This window comes from Triturus cristatus, chromosome 7, assembly GCF_964204655.1.
Source record: "Triturus cristatus chromosome 7, aTriCri1.1, whole genome shotgun sequence".
NCBI classification, from domain to species: domain Eukaryota; kingdom Metazoa; phylum Chordata; class Amphibia; order Caudata; family Salamandridae; genus Triturus; species Triturus cristatus.
In genome coordinates, this window is record NC_140590.1 from 581,997,910 (window position 1) to 582,021,070 (window position 23,161).

Sequence of the window (23,161 nt, forward strand, 5' to 3'; positions counted from 1 at the left end):
CTCCCGTTGCCAAACCTGGTTTACTGCAATCGTCCACAAACTCGCTTTTTGTAAACAGGCCTTTAAATCTTGTTCTTATCTTGTCATGTTTGCTAGGCATTCAAAGTCTGAGTTCAAATGTGTCTTCCAAGGGAGCTTGATGTTTAATTTTCCTTTGCTGACTTCAAAGTGAGAGAATTTGTATAAATCCATCCTGCTGATTACCCATGTGAGAGGACAAGCTGTAGGGTGTTTTTTTTCTAGCACACAACAATAAATAAACTGTGGTGATATTTCAGAATACATCAGAATGAGAAAATATTGAAGTTTGGTGGAAACAAATATTGGAATAGGATCAAAACATCAGTGCACTAGGTGATGACATTTCCACGCATTATCGTTTGTACACAGTAAAACTGAATTTCTGTGCAAATGTCATGGCCATTTCATTTTGAAATGTGGTGTCTGAGTGCGGTGTGCTATCACACCATACATACTTCAAACTTTTCCACCTTACTGTACTCCCCTGTATGCCTTTCCACTCTGCCATTCCACTCCACTCTGACACTGCACTGTAAGACACTCTACAACACATGTTGCCACTCCACTCTCCTCCACTCTGTGCCTCTCCACTCACCCATTCCGCTCCAGTTGACCCCAACCTAATTTACCCGACTCCAATCTACCTCACTCCAAACTACCCCAATGCACTCCAGTATACCCCACAACAGTCTACAACGTTCCACTCCACCCAGTCTACCCCACTACACCCAATCTACCCCACTCTACCCAATCTACCCCACTCTACCCAATTTACCTCACAACACTCCACCCAGTCCACCCCACAACACTCCAATTGACTCCATTACAAACTACGCCACTCCACTCAATCAGCCCAGTTCCACTCCAATCTACCCCACGCCACTCTACCCTACTCTACCCCAATTTGCACCACTCCACACTCCAATGTATCCAACCCCTTCCAATCTACCCCAACCCACACTACTCCACTCCACCCCACTCCAGTCTACCCCACTTCAGTCCAATCTACCCCACTTCACTCCAATCTACCCCACTTCACTCCAATCTACCCAATTCCAATCTATCTCAGTCTACTCAACCCCATTCCAATCTACCCTACTCTAATCCACCCAATCTACTCCACTCCAATCTATCCAACTCCACTCCAATCTACCCTACTCCAATATACCCCACTCCACCCTTCTGTATCCCACTCCAAACCACCGAATCTTCCCCATTCTACTCCACTCCAATCTACCTCACTCCACTCTCCACTCTATCCAACTTCACTCTACCCCAGTCCACTCTGCACCTATCTACTTTTACCCTTATCTACCCAACTCCACTCTACCCTTCTCTAATATACAGTACTCCACTCCAATCATGACCACTCCACTCTACCCCAATCTACAGCGCTCCACTCTATCCCAATCTATCCAACCCATACCACTCCAGTTAACTCCACTCCAGTCTATCCCATACTTCTCCACTCCACTCTATTCCACCTCACTCTACCCCACTCCACCCCACCCCAGCCCATTCCAATATACCCCACCCCAGTCTACCTTACTCTGCTCCAATCTACCCCACTTCAAACTATCCCACTCCAATCTATCCCACTCCAGTCCAATCTACACTACTCTAATCCACCCAGTCTACCCCAATCCAAGTACCATACTCCAGTTTACTCCACTACCCTGAGCCACACTCCAATCTACCCCAATTCACCCCACTCTTCCCCAAGCTACTCCACTCAAATCTATCCCAATATAGCTCTCTCCACTCTACCCCCAATCTACCCCACTCCGCCCAGATATACCCCACCCCACTCCAATATGCCCCACCCATTCCACTCAAATCTACTCCACCCCACGCAACACCAATCTACCCCATTCCACTCCAATCTACCCTACCACACTCCCATCTACCCCACTCCAATCCACACCAATACACTCCAATCCATCCCACTCTACTCCACTACAATCTATCCCACTGCAGTCTACCTTACTCTTCCACAATATACACTACTACAATCTACCCCACTCTACCCCACTCTGTGGTACCTCAATCTACCCCGCTCTACCACACCACACTCCACTCTAAACCAATCTACCCCACTCCAAACTACCCAAACCCATTCCAGTCCACCCACTCCAATCTACCCCAGTTCAAACTACCTCACTCCAATATATCCCACTTCAGTCCACCCCAATCTGCCCCACTCAATTGCAAACTACCCCACTCCATTCCGAACACCCTACTCCACTCCAATATACCCCACTCATTTCCAATCTACTTTACTCTAATCCCCCCAATCTACCACATTCCACTCCAATTTCCCGCACTCCAGTCTACCCACCCCACTCTAACCCAATATACCTCACTAAACTCTACCCCAATCTGCCCCACTCCTGCCTACCGCACTCCTGTCTAACCCAATCCACCCAGATCTACCCCACTCCACTCATATATACCACTCCATTGAACACCAACCTATACCACTCCAGTCCAATCGTTCCCATTCCACTTTATCCCACTACAATCTACATCTCTCCACCACAATCTGCCCCACTCTAATCTGCCCCACTACAGTTTACCCCAATTCAGTGTACCTCACTCTACCCTAATATATCCCACTACAATCTACCCTATTCTGCCCCACTCTAAACCACTCCACACCATTGTAATCCACCACAATCTACCCCATTCTACCCCATTCCAATTTACCCCACCCCATTCCAATCCAGCCCATCCCTTCCCCTCCAATCTACCCTACTCCACTCAAATCTACCCCTGTTCAAACTACCCCACTTCAATCTATCTCACTCCAGTTTTCCTTAATTTCCCCCACTCCAATCTACCCCAATCCATTCCTATATACCCTGCTGTAGTCCACCCAATCTACCCTGCTCCAAGAACCCCACTCCACTCTAATCTACTCCACTCTACCCCACCTCACTCCAATCACCATAATCCACCCCACTCTTCTTCAATCTACTCCATTCCACTCTAGCCCAATATACCTCACTCCACTCTACCCCAATCTACCACACTCCTTTCTACCCCTATCCACCCCACTCTACCCCACCCCACACCAATCTACCCCACCATACTCTATCCCACTCCACCACAATCTAACCCACTCCACCCAATTAAATATAGCCCACTCCAATCCACCCCACTCCAATATACCCCACGCTGCTCCAGTCTACCCCACTCCAATCTACCCCACTCAATATACCCCAATCAATGATACCCCAATCTACCTTACCCCATGCTACTCTACTCTAAATGAATCTACCCCACTCCAATCTACCCCATACCACTAACGTTAAGCCACGCTGAATAGCATCCACACTGGTGTAAAGCATGGCTAAAACACAATGCCAAAGCCTAGGTGAGACCTATTGGCTTTGCCAATGCTTATTCACTTTAGATGCTTAGATGCCATTGACTCAGATCAAGTGAGATTTTAATAGCTCAGATTACCCCCTCTGTTAAGTTAGGAGTTGTAGACCAAGATGCTGCATGTTGCATACACAGAGCGTGCCATTTATAGTTTTCTGAGTGTACATGACACAGATTCATGGGATCTCTCGTCACTGTGCAGCCCATACACAGTACCATTTTTAAAAATTGTTTTGGCAGCCAAGCTGAACGTAAACCTGTGTGCTATATGTAGATATGGAGGAAGCTTGCACCAGGTTTAGTGCACTACACAAATTGTGTTAGTTCATGCTTACCCTGTCATAAATGCAATCTATCCACACAGTAACCAGATTATATAGTCCGAGTCCCTTATCATATATGACTATTCATAGTGGCTTTCTGTTATTGGTGTTAGAGTCTAAGCTTGGGAAATTGAACATTGGTTGAAAGCAGGGAATAGATTCCAGGAGATCGGGTTGGTATGTAGCATGGTTATTTTTTAGGTCTCTCCTACGCAGCACACATGCGCTGCATAGGAGGGGACCTCTTGTAATCGGTCAGCTTTTCTCCCTAAAAACGCGCATGCTTTGCATTGCTTTCTATTGCAAGGTGTGCATGTTTGGCGATTCCCTTATGGGAGCGAGTGGCACCATCTGTTAGTAATTATCGCTCTCGCTCCCGCAAGGTGAACGCTGCTGTGTGTCACGCATGAACTACACAGAAAACATCTTAATGTCACACAACAGCAGTCTGATTACTTGGTAGCCATGTCTTTGTTGTAGGCTGACATACCAAATGTTTAAGTCTCTGCTCTTGCACGGGCTCTAGCATCCCGAGTCAACCATATCCTGACTACAATGTGCACGTTTCTCCAAATGTCCAAGCCTTATCGGACAATACTATGCCCCTTCTCTTCCCTGACATTTTTTACCTAACCAGCCCAAGTCTGTCACATAACACTTAACCTTTAACTAGACTACCCCATTCAGAAGCGAATACAGCATACGCCTACTTTTACCCGATTAAAACACGTCCCACTTCTCTTAACCCACCTCCACGTGCAAAGCTACGAGGGAGAACGAAGGGCCGACGGTCATCTTACCCTGCGAGCGTGAATCCTGCAGTAGCAGAGAGAAACAAACCGTGCCACCAGGTGCAGTAGCGAGGGTTACGTCACCGCCAGGGCCAAAGGCCTAGCATCTCCTCGTTGGGTGACAAAAAAAAACAATCGAAGGTGGCCTCCTCATTTATATATTTTTTTCTTTAAAAAAAAAAAAGGCAGTGTGTTTGTATGTGCCCTTTTGAAAAGAAAAAACACTACATTTCGGCTGGAGTTACAACCACTGTCCCTCTTCTAAGAAACTTACCGACCATCTTGACTTGGGAACTGTTTTGTTTGTATAGGACCGGTAATGCGTCATCACGTCATTTACGAAGTCAAAAAAGGACAGCTTCCTACCAAGGCCTAGAGAGGAAAATCTTAACGTTTGCACAATACACCCGTCTATAAAACAAGCAAGCTTGACTTGAAGTTTTGTGGTACATTCAGTCATTCCTGGCTTCATAGCCCAAAGCAGTTTACCTTTTGTTGGCATATGACTAGTTTTTAGGTCGAGCGCTACCAGACTGTACGAACTCTCTGCTTTTAAAAGCCCTTTTGTTTTGTGGGCTTACCAAGAATTTATAGAGTATTGCGTCCCGCTCGTTGCTGAGCATTGTTTGGCACCATTTGCACGCTCTTTCACTTGATTCTTATTTTATGGCTTTCCTTGTTCAGTGTGTTGTTCCTTCCCAGGAGCATACCCTTTTTACCATCGAACGTTTTGAGAACCTAACTTGTACCCTTCCACTGCACCGTTTTAGGTAATTACCTTTTTCTATTTGGTTAAGAATTCTATCAGAAGACAACCACCGCGAGATATCGGAATGGGGCAGCACTGGCTCCCCAACTTTCTTGAAGCTTTTGGCCTCGTCGACCTCTGGAGGAGGCGACACCCCACTCTCAGAGAATTCACGTTTCTCTCAGGATCCCACCGTACCCGCTCTAGAATCGACTACGTCCTGGCACCGGTTCAGGCAGAAGTGAACACATCTGACATTAAGCACTTGCCGAGGGGTATCTCTGATCACTCCCCCATATGGGTCCATCTAATAATTGGGGACAAAAGAATTGGCGGTACTGTACCGATAAATCCCTGGTATCTGAAAGATCAAGAAACCAGATCCGTTATGGTGAAGGTAATTGAACAATACTTCCTCGACAACAAGGGTACGGTGGACTCCCCTACGACTTTGTGGGAGGCGTTCAAGGCGGTGCTAAGGGGACACGCAATTTCGGCAGTGGCAGGCAGACGTAAAGATAAAGAAAAGCAGTTGACCGATATTGAGCGCGACATCGCTCGACTAGAGGAGAGAGCTGGACACAGCTCTGATAACGATGTATCCCACCAATTGCAAATAAAAGCAGCGGAATATAAAGCAATCGCGACAGATGCTGCAAAACTCTGGCACGTGACAGGGATGGACGGATTTATGACCAGGGTGACAAGGCGGGCAAGCTGATAACCTGGTTAGATAAAAAAGAGAGAGCGCAAAGAGTGGTGTCTGAACTAAAAAGCACTACGGGTGAGGTCCTCACCGAACCTCACGAAATAGCTAGAGAGTTCGCTGATCACTTTAGGAAGGTGTATCGGAGGGACTCGGACTTCACGGAAAGGGACTCCTCTGATTTTTTGGCAGACATTAAGTTGCGGATCCTCACTGAGCAAGACCGTGAACAGATGGAGGAGGATCTCACAAATAACGAATTAGCTAAGGCAATAAGAGATCTCAAAGTGGGAAAAGCATTAGGGCCTAATGGCCTCCCCATTGAGCTATACAAGCTCAAGCCAGATAAGATAGTACCTCATTTGAAGGCCATGTATTATGATAGCATGTAAATAGGGAAATTGCCAAGAGATCAACGCATAGCCACATTGGTCACCATTCCCAAGGCAGGGAAACCAAAAGACGAATCTACATCATACAGACCGATATCCCTGCTAAACGCAGAACCCAAGATACTTTCTAAACTACTGTCAAATAGACTCCGGCTGATTATAGCCAAGCTAGTACATCCCGATCAATCGGGATTTATACCCCACCATAATACAGCCCTTAATCTGCGGCGTCTCCATGGAGTGCTGGGGCGATGCCCCGGAATCCAGGAAGATGCGATGGTAGACGCAACTATGGCATTCGACACCCTGGAATGGGCATACCTCTTTGCAGTTTTAAAAAAGATGGGCTTTGGTCCCAAATTTATCGGGTGGATACGCCTTCTGTATGCTGACCCACTAGCCCAAGTGATGGTTAATAATAAAACTTTGGATGTGTTCACACTGGGCAGGGGTACCAGGCAGGGATGCCCGCTGTCGCCGCTCCTGTTCGCCCTCTCCCTCGAGCCACTCGCGACCTGGATACGGAGTGATGCCTCGATCCGTGGACTTCGATGGACCGAGGGATGGGAGGATAGGATCTTGCTATACGCTGATGATATCCTGCTCTATCTTGCATCCCCTTCGCGTTCATTAAGAGTGGTGCTGGATATCTTTGCGAGCTTCGGGCGAAACTCGGGTTTCCGAATCAATTGGAGCAAGTCGACGCTCTATGTTCTCCATGGAGACGCTCCTTCCATACCTAGAAACTGCACAATACAGGTAGCTGTCGAGGGATTTACATACCTTGGCATATTTATCACCACAGATGCCAAGACTCGATATGAGCGGAATCTCATTCCACCTCTGTAGAGGCTTCGAAGAGACGTGGATACCTGGAAGAAGTTGCCCCTATCTCTCCTTTGGAAGGCAGCACTGTTTAAAATGATGGCACTACCCAGATTCCTATATGCCCTCCAGAACAACCCAGACCTGGTGCCTCACACGTTCTTTAAGGAAATTGAGTCATTGCAGAGGGATCTTCTGTGGGATGGGAGACCCCGCATAGCACTCGGTAGGCTCACGCTCGGATGGTATGACGGGGGCATTGCTTTGCCAGACATCAGGAAGTACTACTGGGCAGCACAGCTGCCTACAATTAACCAATGTCAATACGGAAGCGGGGATGACCCGGCATATGGCATGGATAGATGGTTACTGCCGGGAGGAGACTTCACAAGAGCACTATACTCTAGACCGGCAAGGTACACACTCACTGGTCCCACAAAACACGCGGTACAAGTATGGCACATGGTTAATCGCGCTCTGGGATGGACCTACAGACTCACGTTGGCTACCCCCCTTTGGGATTCGGAACGGTTGGGAACTCTGTGGCGAACGAAAGGGTTTGATAAATGGGACCTAATAGGTATCTCACATATAAGGGATCTTTGGGGGCGGAATGGAGTGGAGACATTCACCACACTACAGCAGACATATGAGATGGCTGAATCAGAATACTTTAGATACACGCAGGTTAAACACTCACTACAGGCCAACATCCCGACTGGGACGTCACTGCCTGAGGCATCCCCTCTCGAGGATAGATTGCTCGGTGGGCATTTACCAGAAAAATGCATATCCCTAACATATAAAAAACTAATCCATCACACCCCTGACCCTCTTACTGCACTTAGAGAGAAATGGGGAAGGGATGGTCTTGAAATCGATGATGAAGAGTGGCAGGAGGCACTTTCCTCGCCAAAAGAAGTTGCCATTTCGGCGAAACTGAAATTGGTACAACTGAAGATTCTGCACAGGATTTATCTCTCGGGGAGGTAACTAATGCTCATGGGTAGAAGCGAGGATCGGCTGTGCAAGAGGAGATGTGGGATGGAGGGTACATTCTTACATGTTCTCTGGGAATGTCCACTAATCCAGGACTTCTGGCAGAAAATCCTGAAATGTATGAGTACGGTGTGGGGGGTGAATTTACTGCACGAAGCCAAGAGATGCCTGTTGAACATCTGGGAGCCCACAGACTTAAATGTGAAGGGGAGGCTCTGGGTTACACTTGGGCAGATGATTGCCAAACGCAACATAGCACAGTTAGGGGGGGCGGCTACACCACCGACAATGAGGAAATGGAAGGAGGACATGGATTGGTGTATGGCGAGAGGAAAAACAGTGTATGTAGCCCGGGGGTGTCCCAGGAAATGGATAGCAATTTGGACTAAATGGAATGTTTATCAGGGAGGACTGTGTGATCCTCCTATTATCCCATCCCTTGATGAACACTTCACGGTTTTAAACCCACTGCATGTACTGTAGATGTAACTGTTATAACGAAAGCAATATACTGACCCCTGTAAAGAAATTGTTCCTTGTAACTATACGAAATGAATATTTGTATTGTATGACCACTCTTCCTGTTTAATAAACCGAATAAATAAATAAAAGAAAAAGAATTCTATCAGAGTGGATGTGTCTTCAGCTCCCACCTTCATGTTTTCAACCCGCCTCATGCGGCAAATACCTACTCTCTTCCCCATCCACTCTGTGTTTGCTCTGTCTAAGCTTGTGGTTGCTCACTCTCTCTCCTATGTATTCCCCCCTCCGGGCAACCACACTTCACGCTGTCTACCTTATGTCTTACCCACACCCTGTTGCATCCCTAAACCCGTCCCCCATCCACTCCTCAATTGACCCCCCAATTCTGCCATTGTTATTTAAGAATATTTATGTTTTTCGGTGTACTCGATCAGTTTTTGTGTTTGTATAACTGTACACTGAAAGATTTCTATATAACAAGCATTTGCAATTCAATAGGTCTTGCATTTACGCGACTTTGAGCTATTGACATTGCAAATAACAATGACTTTTATTTTTGTTTTTGTTTTTAAAACATAAATAAAAGGCATTGTCATTTACAATGCCAGTAGCTTAAACTTGCGTAAATGCGAGCCCTATTGCATTGCAAATGCTTGTTTAGACTGTCAGTGGTCCAGTTTAGTGTCCAGTTCCAAGCAGTCCCCTCTTCCAGAGTACGCACCTTTTGTATACCATGCATGGGCTTCACTCTTCTTCTGAATGTCCATCTTTTTAAGAGTTCCTTTATTTAACACCAGAGCTGGTGCCTACCTGTGTCCTTCTAGAGGGTGCATCTGACCAAATAGCAATATCCATTGAGAGATTGCTGCCCATGCAAAGCAGCTGGCTAGTCCTGTAAGGCATACAGCCTGGGCAATGGGTGCGTGCCCTCCCCTCACAACTATCCTGGGGCCAAATCTTCCCCTAACCATTTCTTGGTACTGGGTTACTACTACAGTGCACATGCTCTCACCTGCTGCCTCAGATAGACTGATCAATGTATGGGATATGTGTGTCAGTCTATTAAAGGTAAATATTTTATGTAAGTGAATAATTTACTATTTGCGTTTTTCCACTTAACAAAATTTATTTTCTCCTGATTTTGAACAGATGATTCATAATTACATGGAGCACTTGGAAAGAATGAAACATCATCAGCTGTTAGCAGGTGATCAGCAAGAAACAGCTGCACAAAAAATTAGGTGAGTGTTTGTGTCACTTCTCTTAAGATAAATACATTGTACCTCTTGATTGTACGGAGTTAGAGTTTGAATTTTACAAAATGTATATTGTAATAAAACGGTTCATTTAGACATAACGATTTATGTGAGATGCACACACAACCATGGCAGTTAAACTATTATTTTCTGCTAAAATATTGTCTATTGTGTGGTTCAGGTTCTATTTTAATGCACAAATAAAAATATAATTTATTAAAGTCTAAATTGTTGTACTTTGCTATGTTGTTATGAAATGCTGCTCGGATAGCATATCAATTTAAATTTAGTTCGTCATTTATTAAATTGTTTTCTGTTTTATTTGCTGATGAAGCATGAATTGTTAAAGATGGGAGCGCGTTTTATTTTGTTGCTCTGAGATCCGGTTACGCGTTGCGTGATCACTCGAATCATTACGTTGAGTCGAACTGGAGGGTATAGGGCGCAGTAGATGCGCCTGCTCATTTGCTGCATAGATCCTGTAAAAGACGCCGCAGCCTCATGGTCGGAGAGTGGGTGATAACGAGATGAGCGAGATGATGTAATCGCGTTGGAACTGTTGCAGAACAAAGTGAAACGCTGCTGCTGCTGCCGATTGCATTGTTTTGGTGGTACCAGCTGAATCACAGAAATTCACTACTAACATACTCGCTCCTTTGTCCATTTTGTAGCTGCCTTCGTGCTGGCATTTCACAATGCAAGCACAACGCCATGAGGCCAGGCTGCGTGCTGCTGTTTGTGTTTGGCTTCATTGGCGGGGCGGTGGCTATTAATTCAGCTATCTTGGTGTCCCTTTCTGTTCTGCTGCTTGTGCATTTCTCTTTTTCTACTGGCATGCCAGCCCTGAAACCGAATGTTCCAAGACTTCTCAGGTAGGTTTGCCTACGTAACCGCAGCTAAGTATTGTCCTGCATCTTTGTGGTGCCGCGTTTTCCCTTTTTCTGATGATAAATAAAGACAACGTTTTAAAGTGGAGTATTATGATACCTATTTTGAATGTTAATTTAAAATCATGCGGAAACCGGTTACTAGAGACCGGATGTTCTTTGTTCTAGTGGGAATATTGCTTGTTAACGTCAAGACCTTGCAGGGCAACAGCCTGCTTGTAAATTATGTGTACTAGTGTGCGTAACTAATGTGGAACACAGTAGGTGTTTACTCTGAAATGCCTACTTACAATGCCAGCCTTTACGTGATCACATGATGAATTCTTTTGACAGAGGTATGGGAAGTCAGTTGAATATATGGCACCCAACTTAAGTTGTATTGTCAATTCGACTACATTCCTGTTACTACAAGGTCTCCCACCGGTCCTTCATGCCTGCCGTGCACTGTTTATTTAATGGCTTTTGTTGTTACTAGAGTTGAAATGGCGCATGTAATTCACATTAATTTATATGATACCTTCTACTGTTTAAGTTACTCCCCCCTACAGTGTTCCTTTTTGTAGTGTTACACCAGTGCTCTCCCTCTCCGTACTCCGCAGTTAGACCCGTTCATTATACTTGCTTAATCTTGTAAATACTCATACATCTTCAGACCCTCCTGCTTACTCGGCCCATGATGGCCTTTCTACCACAAGATACATATTAAGTTTAGCAGAGGATTGTGCTTGTGCACTGCTCTCAAAGAGTCTCTTCAAGTATGATATACGTTTTTGGAGCTTGGTGGTGGTTGCTTCACATTTCGTAATTGACAACACTGGCCCCGCAGTTAAGAGGGCCGTGGACCTGCCACAGAAGGCCTGGGACTTTAATTCTATAATCCTCTGTTGCTAGTGGTGTGAACCTCCACAAAACTTCTGACCTTGAGGTAGTATGGCGATTAGTGTGTTGGGCATCTCCAGGTTTGTAATTTTGAGCTCTGCCTTGAATGTGGGTCATTATTTTTCAATGCATGAGCTGAAACCTTCCCTGTGCTCAATGACCGAAAGGAAAATAGTTGATGCTGAAGATTCCTGGTTCAGACTTCCGTCTGTGGGGGTATGAAGTTCTCTTTTGTTCTACTGTTCTTTCCTTGCACCATGTTGGGTCACATTGTTCTTGTGGTTCTGCTATGAATCAAGTTTGTTCGAATAACCTTCCATAAATGTTATTCATTAGAGGCTTGGAACAGTGCATTGGATGTGGAGATAAATTCCAGGTTAATCGACACAAAGCAGCCATGTTTTTCTGTCTTCTGAGCTTAAAGTCATGTGGGAGATTGCTCCTGAGGCATTTCCTGTCAATGTGGTAAGAGGACACATTTTATAAGAGTTGAAGAGTTTGTTGAGGCACGGAAGCTGCCAGATTTAGGTAGTACGATTTGTTGCTGCCTGTGATCGATGAATCTGCTTCACCTGTCGATATTGACAATATGATTGTTTCACTTGTTCTAGGGCCCTCTGTCTCCTGATCAGGAGTAGGTACTTGCAAACTTGCACATTTAAGAGATAAGCACTTGTGTGTGAAAGCAGTCACTCGCTGAGGGTTGGTGCTGTGATAACGGGCTAGTTTTTCAAGTCAAATACGACTTGAAAGGTTCCACTTGCAGATTTCTGTGCCTCATCATTCCTCAGAACAAACTTTGGAATTGATAGATCGTTTTTGACAAATTCCTCATTTCAGAGGTAATCCCAAAAAGGCTCTTGTGCCTATACATAGATGCCATTGGTATCGAGGGCCACCGGTTTGTTTACTTTAACCCTGAAAATGCACAGCACTGTTCTTAATTCACATTTCAAGAGAGCAGTGTACCCTAGTTTCTCACCTATTGTCTTTTTCAATACCTCAACTTATTTTGCGAGGTTATTTTGCTATAGGTAAAACAAATGTTGTTCTAAGCATAAGAGGGAAAAAAGTAAAGGAAGCATATAACGGCATTAAATGTATTAAATTATTCTGTAAGATACTAGTTTGTAAGAAGGAGCATTTTAGTGGTGAAGACTCACTTGGCAGCAGTTCTTGAGATAACCATTCTTCTGGGCTCTAGATATATAGTGTGTCGGAGATGTGAGACAGTGGTTTGATCCCTCTTCCTGCAAAGTCTGAAGAGTGGTACTGTAAGTTGTTTTGCTGCCAACAGTAGATATTGTTTTGGAAACCATACATATTCTCATTTGAGGATGTGTGTGGCAAAATATTTTTTTACTCCACAGTAAGAAAGTGGCTCTGAATATACTGTTCCCAAATAGGTACAGTGTGCACAGAGTCAACAGTCCCCAGAGGTTTGGCAGAGGCTAAAGTTAGATATAACCTTACTCTCTAAAGTGATAGCTTGGTCGAGCAGTAAGGCAGTATCAGAGGACAGTGTAAAGCATTTGTTGTACACACTCAGTCAGCAAATGGGCTCACACACTCAACTGAACTCTAGGCCAATGGTTTTGTATAAAAATATATAGTTGTTTTATTTTAGAACCAACAATAGGTATCAAAATATACTTTCTCAGAATGAGATGCTTTAGATAAATACATACAATATGCAATAGACTTTTGAATGCAATGTTACAGTTGTTGCAATAGGCAACACAATTTCAAACACAATTTTTCATTGAGCTCAATGGGAATTTCTAGTTAAATGTAATAGATTACTTTTTGGATTACTTTTCTTACCAATAGGACTGGATCCTAGATTCAGTCCTGGGACAGTTCCTGTAAACAGTTGAGTAAAAACGTTTTGGTTACAATAGTGATTTTTAAGGAAGATTATTGTATTTTAAAAGTTGACACTTGGAAACTTTTTCACATAGAATCACCAATGTAATCCTATGGTAGGAAATTCACTTAGCAGGTAAATGGGGTTATGGTTACCTTATCTAACTCAGTGTTGGATCCTGGATCCAGCACTGGGGCATCTCCTGTAAACAGTTGAAAGAATATGATTTTGTTATACAGGCGATTTTTAACGAATATTTGTAAGTTTGCAAAATCGACACTTAGAAGAAATTCTGGTGAAAACCAGGCAATGTTATCCTATGGAAGGAAAATCAAGTTTAGGTAAGTACGGTTGTAATTACTTTTCAGGGTCAGTGCTGGGCACCAAGATCCAGCACTGGGATCTCTCCTGATAACAGGTGAGTAAATTCGTTTTCGTAATTCGGCTGATTTTAGATGAATATTTTAAAGTTTCAAAACTCGACACTTAAAAGAATTTCCAAGTGAAACCAGTCAATGTTACCCTATTAAGAAAAGTGAGTTATCGGCTTTTGGGTAAGTACTCGACTGGCAGAGTTAAGGTTCTGGGCATAGACTCAGGGGTCTCCCAGGGTCAGGTAGTTACAGATGTTACACCCTCAGCGGCACAGGGGCAGCCGGGGGCAGAGTGAGTTAGGCCCACTGTTATCCTACGGGAGGCAGGGGGCCTTTGGTTGGTGGCTACTGGCTAGCAGGCCACGCGGCTGTGGGAGCTGGGCTCCTGGTCACTTGCTCAGGGCAAAATGGGAAGTAGAGTAGAGTAGAGGTTGCACTGCCAGGGGCACTCAGGCGGCTGGGAGCAGGGTGCTTTTGAGCCTTCGGGCGCTCAATGGATTTCAATGGAGAAGCTCAAGAACGAACAAAGGCTGCAAGCTCGGGGACGAAGATTCTTCAGGTGCGACCACCACTTCGAGAGGTAAGTTGGGTAGTTGGAGGATAGGTAGGCACCCAGGAGTTGGGCACAGGGAGCCGCAGGGCGCCGGGTGCAGGGGTGCCTTTTGGTGTCAGGAAATCTTAACCTCTGCTGGTTGCGGTTGGGGGGGTCCCTGGTTCTGAGGCTGCAGGTGTCGTCAGGAGCGTCGAGGTGGGTCCTTGGTTGCTGGATTCGGGGTAACAGTCGCCGGGGGGACGTCCTCGTGGTCTTTGTCCACTCCGGCACAGGCCAGGCTTGGCGGCTGCAGAGTGTGCAGGGTTCGCGGTTCCTGGCTAATGCCAGGGGTCAGTTACTTGCTTTGAACAGTACCACTGCTCGTGGGAGTCCCAGGTAGTTAGAGTCACAAGGTAGTCGGGTCCTCTGGGGTTTTTGAGGTTGCTGACCACTGGAGATGCCGAGGTTTAGCAGGAGCAGGTTCGAGGGTCGACAGGCCAGTAGGGCCTCTTGTTAGCAGCTGCACAGCAGGTCTTCTTGTTCCTTGTTCTTCTTTCTTGTTTCGGAATCTGGATCTGAGGAAGGAAGGTTCAGGGTGCCCCTAAATACTGAATTTAGGGGCGTTACAGGTAGGTTAAGGACAGGGACCAATGGGCCCCTTCCCTGGGGTGGGTACACCCCCTATCCTGCCACTCTCCTGTGGGAAGGGGGGGGGGGGGGGCGGTAGCCTAGTCCTGATTGGGCAGGGCTTCCCATCTTCAAGATGGCGAGAGCCCGGAGATGTGCTTCATCTCGCCTCCCCCACCTGAGGGGTGGGGTTGGCAGAGGCTGGCACACCCCCTTTCCTTCCTTGGGGTTTCCTGCCAGCCTTTGCGCCAGAGTGGGGGTCAGAACCGGTAGTGGGCTGGAGAAGCTCACATAGGCGGCATGCCTTTGAAGCTTCCCCTGCCCATCCTGGGGGAGGAGACCTAGCACCTCACCCAGGATGTGCATTGTTGCAGGCCCAGGAGAGCGGATGGCTCTCTATCCAGGGGTCCAGCAAAATGTCTGCTGTGTGGCAGCCTAGGCAGCCCCTCAGACAAGGCGTGGATTGTAGGGTAGGTTCAGGGGGCATCTCTAAGATGCCCTCTGTCGTACATTGTACATTAAATCCCACACTGGCATCAGTGCGGGTTTAATGTGCTGAGAAGTTTGATGCTAAGCTTCTCAGTCTTCAGTGTAGCCATCATGGTGCTGTGGAGTTCGTGTTGACGACCGCCCAGCACCATATACTCTTAATGGCAGCACTGCACTTACAGTGCCCAGGAATGGACCTGGGTACTGTAGGGGCAGAGGGCTCATGCACCTGTGCCCACACCACTGGCATAGGGCACCCAGCTAGAGGGGTGACTGAGGTATGCCAGGGCAGTGTGTGTTGCGGCCATGGCACACAAAGATGTGTGCCATATCGACTCTTTGTTTTGTTCTGCACCAAGATACTAAGCCTGCAAAGTCAGTGTGTGTGTGTCAGGGTACAGGGCTTCTAAGGGTGGCACAATAAGTGCTGCTGCCCTTAGGGGCCTTCTCTGGTCACAAGGCCCAGGGTACCTAGGGTACCATTTACCAGGGGCTAACATGTGACCAGAGATGCCAATTGGGTTTTCGCTGTTAAGCAGTTTTTAGGGAAGAAACACAGGCCCTGGGCACCTGATTGGCAGGAGCCCAGGGCACAACAAGGACAAGTGCATCAGTTGTCGGGCAAAAAGTGGGGGGGGGGGTTACTGCAACAGAAACCCACCTCCTTACATCCACCAAGGTGTCGCCGCCTTGAATCCTCAGGGTCGTATGTTGCTCGTTATGGTCCACCTCTCGATACCACCACGGTCTGATTTAGCACACAGACTCCATGGAATGATCAAGCGGGGGAAGGGAAGGATGGGAACAGCGGGGAGGGAGACCTGTAAGGAAGCAACACCATTTTAAACACCGATATCAAACACAGCCTGAATATCCCTACGTTTCCCCCAGTATCTCCTCTTTTGTTCTATCTACCTGAAAGGGAAGAGGCTTGGGTTTTCCTAGTCAGCACATAGAGATATATCAGGGCGCAGTTCATATCTAAGGATATGGAAGAAATTCGTTATTACCTGTCTCATTCAGAGACCTATACTTCCCACACCTCCTTATTACCTACCCATGGATATGGAGTGCTGAAAGGTTACAGGGGTGCAGAGCTGACTTCAGGGATCTCAGGTTCCCCTGTAATAAACAATACAAGAAGGCCGCCCACAGGCTTGGGAGCGTGAATTTACTGCACAAGTAAAATGATACACTCAAAGGTTGGGGTGAACACACACCCCCTTTCCACCGTTTTCAAGCGTGGTTCTGTGTTAGGTTTGTCAAGTAACTGCTCAGAATCCTAGATCATCTACCGCCTGTATGGCGCCTTTCCCCAAGCACTACAGCACCATACAACACAGACTGATTGTACCAATGTTATGTTTCTTACTTTCCTCAGCGTAAGATTAGGAGTACAATGTACCAGTGTTGCACCCCCTACAATGGTTCACGAAATTAGCAAGAGAGCCCCGGAGTTCACCGTAAGTCAGGCGGGAGTATTGGATTCATACTCTCCCCTCCTTCCTCTAGGTGAGCTTCCACACTGGGCCATTCCGCTCTCCCGCAAGGTCCCTATACCGGGTGACCAGCCAACGGGAGAAGCGGTAAATTTGACGCGGTCTCCAAAGTTTGCTGCTACTGCTGAGCGCACTAGGAGCAGATAATACTCAAGAGGTGGTGCGTAAGCACCCTTACCAGACCGTCGGGGGACTCGAGGCTCAGCAGGCAAAGTAACCGGCATCCGCGGCTGTCTCCTCCGCGCATATGAATGTTCTTCCGGTTACGTGATGACGTCGACGACGCGATCTGCGCCGGGAATCATGGGTAATGGAGTTCCGCTGCTGCCGGCTTCCTCATCGTCTTCCCCGATGACCTCTGACACAAGGTAATTATTTGGTATTCCATGAAGAAAAGCTAGATTCCTCCTTTTTTTCAGCTCTCTCCTAGTGACTCCCGATCCTCAAACTTGGAGCATAGCCACTTTTCTTTGATCAAGACCCTCAACTTGTTAAGGTTTTGTATGGAGGTGATCAAAATGCAAGCCATCCTTCGGAGAAGGGATGAAATCGGGCATATCAGTGGACTTAACTTCATAAAAGGGCCACCATCTCCCCCTGCCTGTTGGTGTGGAGAAATGGGGTCATTTCCCAGCCCCTACTTTTTTCCTGGGTCATTATCCGGTATGTGATTTAGGGCCATATGTACAAAACATTTTTGCGGTCAGTAATGGTCTGATCGGGCTGCTTCTGACTTTTAAAAATATTTTTCATATGTACAAATACCCAGTTACATTCAGTAACTTTTTGTTACCTAATCACAGTTTGGTTTAGCGATTCAATATTTTAAAGGGTAGTATTTAAGGCATCCTTTTCAAATACCCAATTGCTGTGCTATGTATGAATATTTTGCAACATAATTACAGTTGCAAAACAGTTTTTGTTTTATTGACTACTAAAAGGTACCCCTTATTGTAAAGATTCACCTCAAGCAGTTGAAGAGGAAAGGTAATCTTTATTGTAGAGTGAACACAGGTACTTCCAGCTCAGCTTCACAGCTGCAACTAACTGCATGCTTTTCAAGGCATAACATTCTAGCCTAGCAACATGCTTGACATTCCATTATATGCAGAACAACTCCACACATCTCTTTTAATAATAAACCAACAAATATATTAAATTTAAAAAAAAACACATTGGCACAATGTTACAAAAATATTGGTGAAATGTTACAAAAACATTAGTTATCAGAAACCGGCAAAGGAGCACGACATTTACATACATTTCCAGTGCTCCAAGCAGAACCATCTGACAGAATAACAGTGTCCTTTTTAGGTCTCGCCTGACCCAGCGCATGCGCTGGTCTGGCGAGACTTATTGAGAGGGCTCCAAAAAGTGCTACCAGGCCAGCCTAGAGCTACAGTGCATGGGCGCGCGTACCGCGCTTTACCACGATTACTTTCACTTTCGCGGCCACACGGCCGCTTTGATGTTTGATCGTGATCGCGATCGCGATCACTTTCACTTTTGCGGCCGCTTGGCATAGCCAATAGGTCTCGCTTTTGGGACCTTATAAGTATTTAGTTACGCAACTGTTGCATGGCTAAACACTTATAAGGTTCCAAAGGCGAGACCTATTGGCTATGCCAATGCTTGTTTACAGTTCTCACTTGTATGGTGCCTAGAAAATTTGCTGTCTCCTTTTAAGACAATTCCTCAACGTCTTACAACCACCCAATCTCCTTCTCTCACATCCAGGTTCTTTACACTTTTTTTTTCATTGTAATACCTCGTCGCAGTCAACTGTGGTTGGGCCACATCACTCTCCACAGCAGTTCTATCAACCCACACACAGTCCTTATCCTTCAGCCATCCAGGAACTTCCTGGACACCGGGCTCACGACCTTTAAGAGATATAAATGGTGAAACTCCAGTCATAGAATGTGGTGTGACTCTATATGACCAGATGAGCTCTTTAAGTTATTCAAACCACGACAATCCATTGGAAAGTAATAATTGGATATTCTCCATTATTAAACGATTTATCCTCTCAACTAAGCCATTAGCTTGAGGCCTAAAAAGAGCAACCCTCTCATGTTTGATCCCAAATTTGCACAAAAAATCTTGCATCTCCTTTGACACCAATTGAACACTGTTATCTGACACCAAGATTTCTTTTCGTGTACTCACACACTCTATGGATTCAACCACAAACCATTTAGAATGATTATCAACTGGAACCATGTGGAACTTGCTATGTGACCCAAGATTAGTGATGGGACCCAAAAAAATCAATCGCAACTCTTTCCCATGGGCGTTTGGGAAATGACACACATGCTAAAGGAGGTTATCTAATCACTTTAGTCTTATCAGCTTGGGCACAAGCATGGCATTCCTTTACTACATCCTCTATCTCACCATCCATCCCGGGCCACCAATATGTCGTACCCTCCTTTTAGTCATATTTCTTCTGAGATGCCCCTCATGAGTAATATTCACAATTTTCCTCTTCAATCCCAGCAGTGGCACAATCTGACATCTTCTCAGTAATTTTCCATCACAAACACTAAGCTCCTCCTCCACATGGGTGGAAACTTCTAAAATGAACATCTTCAATGATGTTCTCACTTCATCCATCCGATACACACCTTACAACTCACTGTAAGACATCATCACTTAACATAGCATCTCTCCACTCATGTTTGTTAAAAGCAGCCTCTCCATTGCTGCTCTGAAACACCTCTTCAATAATCTCATCCACATCCATTACTTCTATAGGCATCCTTGACAGATAATCGGCTACCACATTTCTAAATCCCCTAACATATTCAACTACGAAGTTATATTCAAGTACAGAGAGCATCCACCTGGAAATCCTGGGAGTGACACTACCCTCTAGACCTCTCCCTCCTTTAAATAAATGCAATAGAGGTTTATGATCTGTACGAACTCTGAATGGTAAACCCCAAACAAAATACCTAAAATGCTTTATTCCCCAACAACATGCTAGGGCTTCTTTTTCGATTACTGAATACGACAATTCTGCATCACGCAACCTTCTGGATGCAAATCCAATGATCTTTTCATCGCCATCACACCCTTGAATTAGAACCACACCAATCCCAATAGCACTAGCATCAGTCGTGATGCAAGTCTTGTACTTCACATTAAAATGACCCAGGGTAGGAGTTCCTACAATACAATTCTTTATCTTGTTGAATGCACAATCACAACCATCGATCCACTCAAATGTGACCCCTTTTTTCATTTCATTTGTATCCTCAAAGGTTCAACAATTTCCGTGAAATCCCTTCACGAACTTTGAACAATACTCAGCTAAGCCAAGAAACGATTTTAACTGGTCCTTATTGCAAGGAGTGGGAGCATCATTGATGGCAGTAATAATGCTTTTCTTAGGTTTGATACCATCTTTAGATATCTCATGTCCCAGATATGTTACAGAACTCTTTTTCAATTGACAGTTTTCACTCTTTATGGTCAGCCTTACTTCTCATTCTTTTCAGGACCTCTTCCATTACCACATCATGATGTGCATCGTCTTTACCTACAACTAACACATCATCTTAAACACAAGACATCCGTTATACCATCAAAAATCCGTTTCATTACCCTCTGAAACACCGCAGAGGCAGATGCTAGACCAAATGGCATCCTGCAATAGTGAAATGCCCCCAGCCGTGTAACAAATGAAGTGAGGTACCATGATTATTCATACAGGTCAATCTGATGATATGCTGCAGACATATCAATTACACTAAAAATAACACCGCCACCCATACTTGTCAACATTTCATAAATATTGGGCAAAGGCTGCCTATCAACCCAAATGTTCTTGTTTAAGTTGCGTAAGTCCACACATAAGCGCATCTTCTCCCCCCCCCGCACCCCCCCTCCCATCCTTGGGTGCGACTACGATGAGGGCCAACCATTCAGAGGCTTCGATAGGTTCTATAATACCTTGTGCAAGCAATTTTGTGAGCTCATCTTGCAATGGACCTCTCATCAAATATGGTATATTTCTCACCTTATGTACAATCTGGATTGCAATTTTCTTTAAAATAATCTTGTGTGAAAAATTCTTGAGTTTTTGAGTTTACCCAAATCGTCAGAAAAGACTTCTGGGTATTTTCCCTTTAAATTTGTCTGATATTTTGTATTAACATTATGTTCCATTGTGGGCATGACCGGTACATCGGCATTAGGATTGAGAATTATATTTAAATCTTTTTGATGGTGCCAACCTAATAAGTTGGACCCTTGCTTTGTTAGGTATACCCAACCATATACTTTTTTTTCCCACTAAATGAGATCGTCATCCATTTCAGTCCCAAAATAGCAATCGTTTTCCCACCATAACCGACAGCCTTAATATCAGGTTTGATCCAGGACTCCACATCGCTTTCCTCTTTTACAAGATAACGAACAAAAAGACACCAACAATTTGGTTTCTTATTTTTAATTTTTATCTTGGTGTATTATATTAGTTTGTTGTTTCATATATCTTTTGCTTCCTTGCAGGTGGGAGTGTTACGGTAAATTTTTGATTATCATGAGTAACCATCAAAAATTTACAGTAACAGTCCCATCTGCAAGGAAGCAAAAGTTATATGCAACAACAAACTAATATAATAACCCAAAATAAAAATAACAAACCAAATTGTTGGTGTCTTTTTGTTCGACCTCTTGTAAAAATTTTGTTTACAAACAAGGGAAATCCTTCTCCTATCTGCCGTTATAAAAAACAAGGGAAATCCTTCTCCTTGATAGTTATCTTCATCTAATCTTGTAGAATGTTGCTCGTGAATTCTTTGATACAGTACTGCTTTATTTGAATGAAAGCGTCGTGAAAATGTCGTCCAGTCATTGAAAACAATGAAATCCTTCCCAATTGCTTGAAATGGCCGCCAAGACGTGTAGTTCACGTTCTTCTTTCTAAGGAAAGTTGGGCGTGAGCAGGCGTGCGTGCAGATGTGAGGAGGAGAGGTTAGCACGAGAAGAAAATCAGCATGGTGTAATGGATGACATTGATTGGGAGGTCGCTCTCATGCACCCAAGTGAAGTGGCAATTAAACTAAGGTTGTGTCTCATTCAATACAAAATTCTGCATCAAACTTATTTTGATAGAGCAAGGTTGCATAAAATAGGGAGAGCTGCAAGCCCGGATTTCCTCAGATAGCGCATGGAGTGCGGAACATTTATACACACCCTTTGGAAAATAACGGGATCCAGACCTACTGGGGAAAGATTGTGAGAGAGCTCAATAATATATTGGAAGTTCAACTGGAATTGGAACCAAAGTTTCTCCTCCTGGGAATCCCTACAGACGTGCACATTCCGCGATGCAAGCTCGTATTAGCGAACTTAGGGTTGGTGGTAGCCAAACTAGATATAGCCAAATACTGGGGGGCCCACACCTACCTACGCTCAATGCATGGAGGGCAAGTCTTGATCTGTATATGGTTGCGGAACAAGGGACATACAAGGCCTGGGGTTGCCCGCGGAAAGTTCTGAAGATATGGGCACCATGGATAAAATACTATGGTCTGGAAGTGGGGGGTGGGTGGGGCAGAAGAGGGAAGGAGACTGCTGCCAGAAAGATCGGGGGAGGAGCCTCGAAGGATGTAATGTTTGACCCTACTGTTGGTAACCACGATCAATGGGAATGTGACCCTTTATCCTTGTACGCCCAGGTCGTTCGAGCCCATCTAAAGACTCACCTGCAAAAGACATACCGCTCTTATACTTGCCCTACAAAAATGTTGAGGACTGACATTCATTGTGTATCTTGTATTCATGCTTTTTAAAAAGTATGTCAAATTTATTTTATGCTTGATGTACGTGGATTTTCCTCCTGATGGCCTCCCATAGAGGTGTGCTTTCCTTGCGGGCTTATGGAATTCTGCGTAGCCGCCTAGCGGCATTGGGCAGGGTGCCCATGTCTCCTGTAGGCAGATTGTGCTCTGGCCCCCTCCCAGGGCCTGCAACTGACCCTCGTCTTCTAGTAGTTAAGGACGTACTGTAGGAGCAGCTAGGTTTGTTTGGGCGTATTTTATTAATGGTATAGACACGGTCCGAA

At 45.2% G+C, this 23,161-nt stretch overlaps 1 protein-coding gene across 3 annotated transcripts in view; it reads left to right on the forward strand.

Moving 5' to 3' along the window:
- Window positions 1–23,161, forward strand: part of SPAG9 (sperm associated antigen 9) — a 1,633,747-nt gene that overhangs the window by 233,451 nt on the left and 1,377,135 nt on the right. For 2 of the 3 annotated variants that reach the window (XM_085617154.1, XM_085617155.1), the window contains exon 4: window positions 9,825–9,916. In XM_085617154.1, coding sequence (XP_085473280.1) covers window positions 9,825–9,916 — 92 coding nt within the window. Of the gene's footprint in view, window positions 1–9,824; window positions 9,917–10,543; window positions 10,804–23,161 lie in introns of those variants that run through there. The other variant, XM_085617156.1, reaches the window with a different exon arrangement.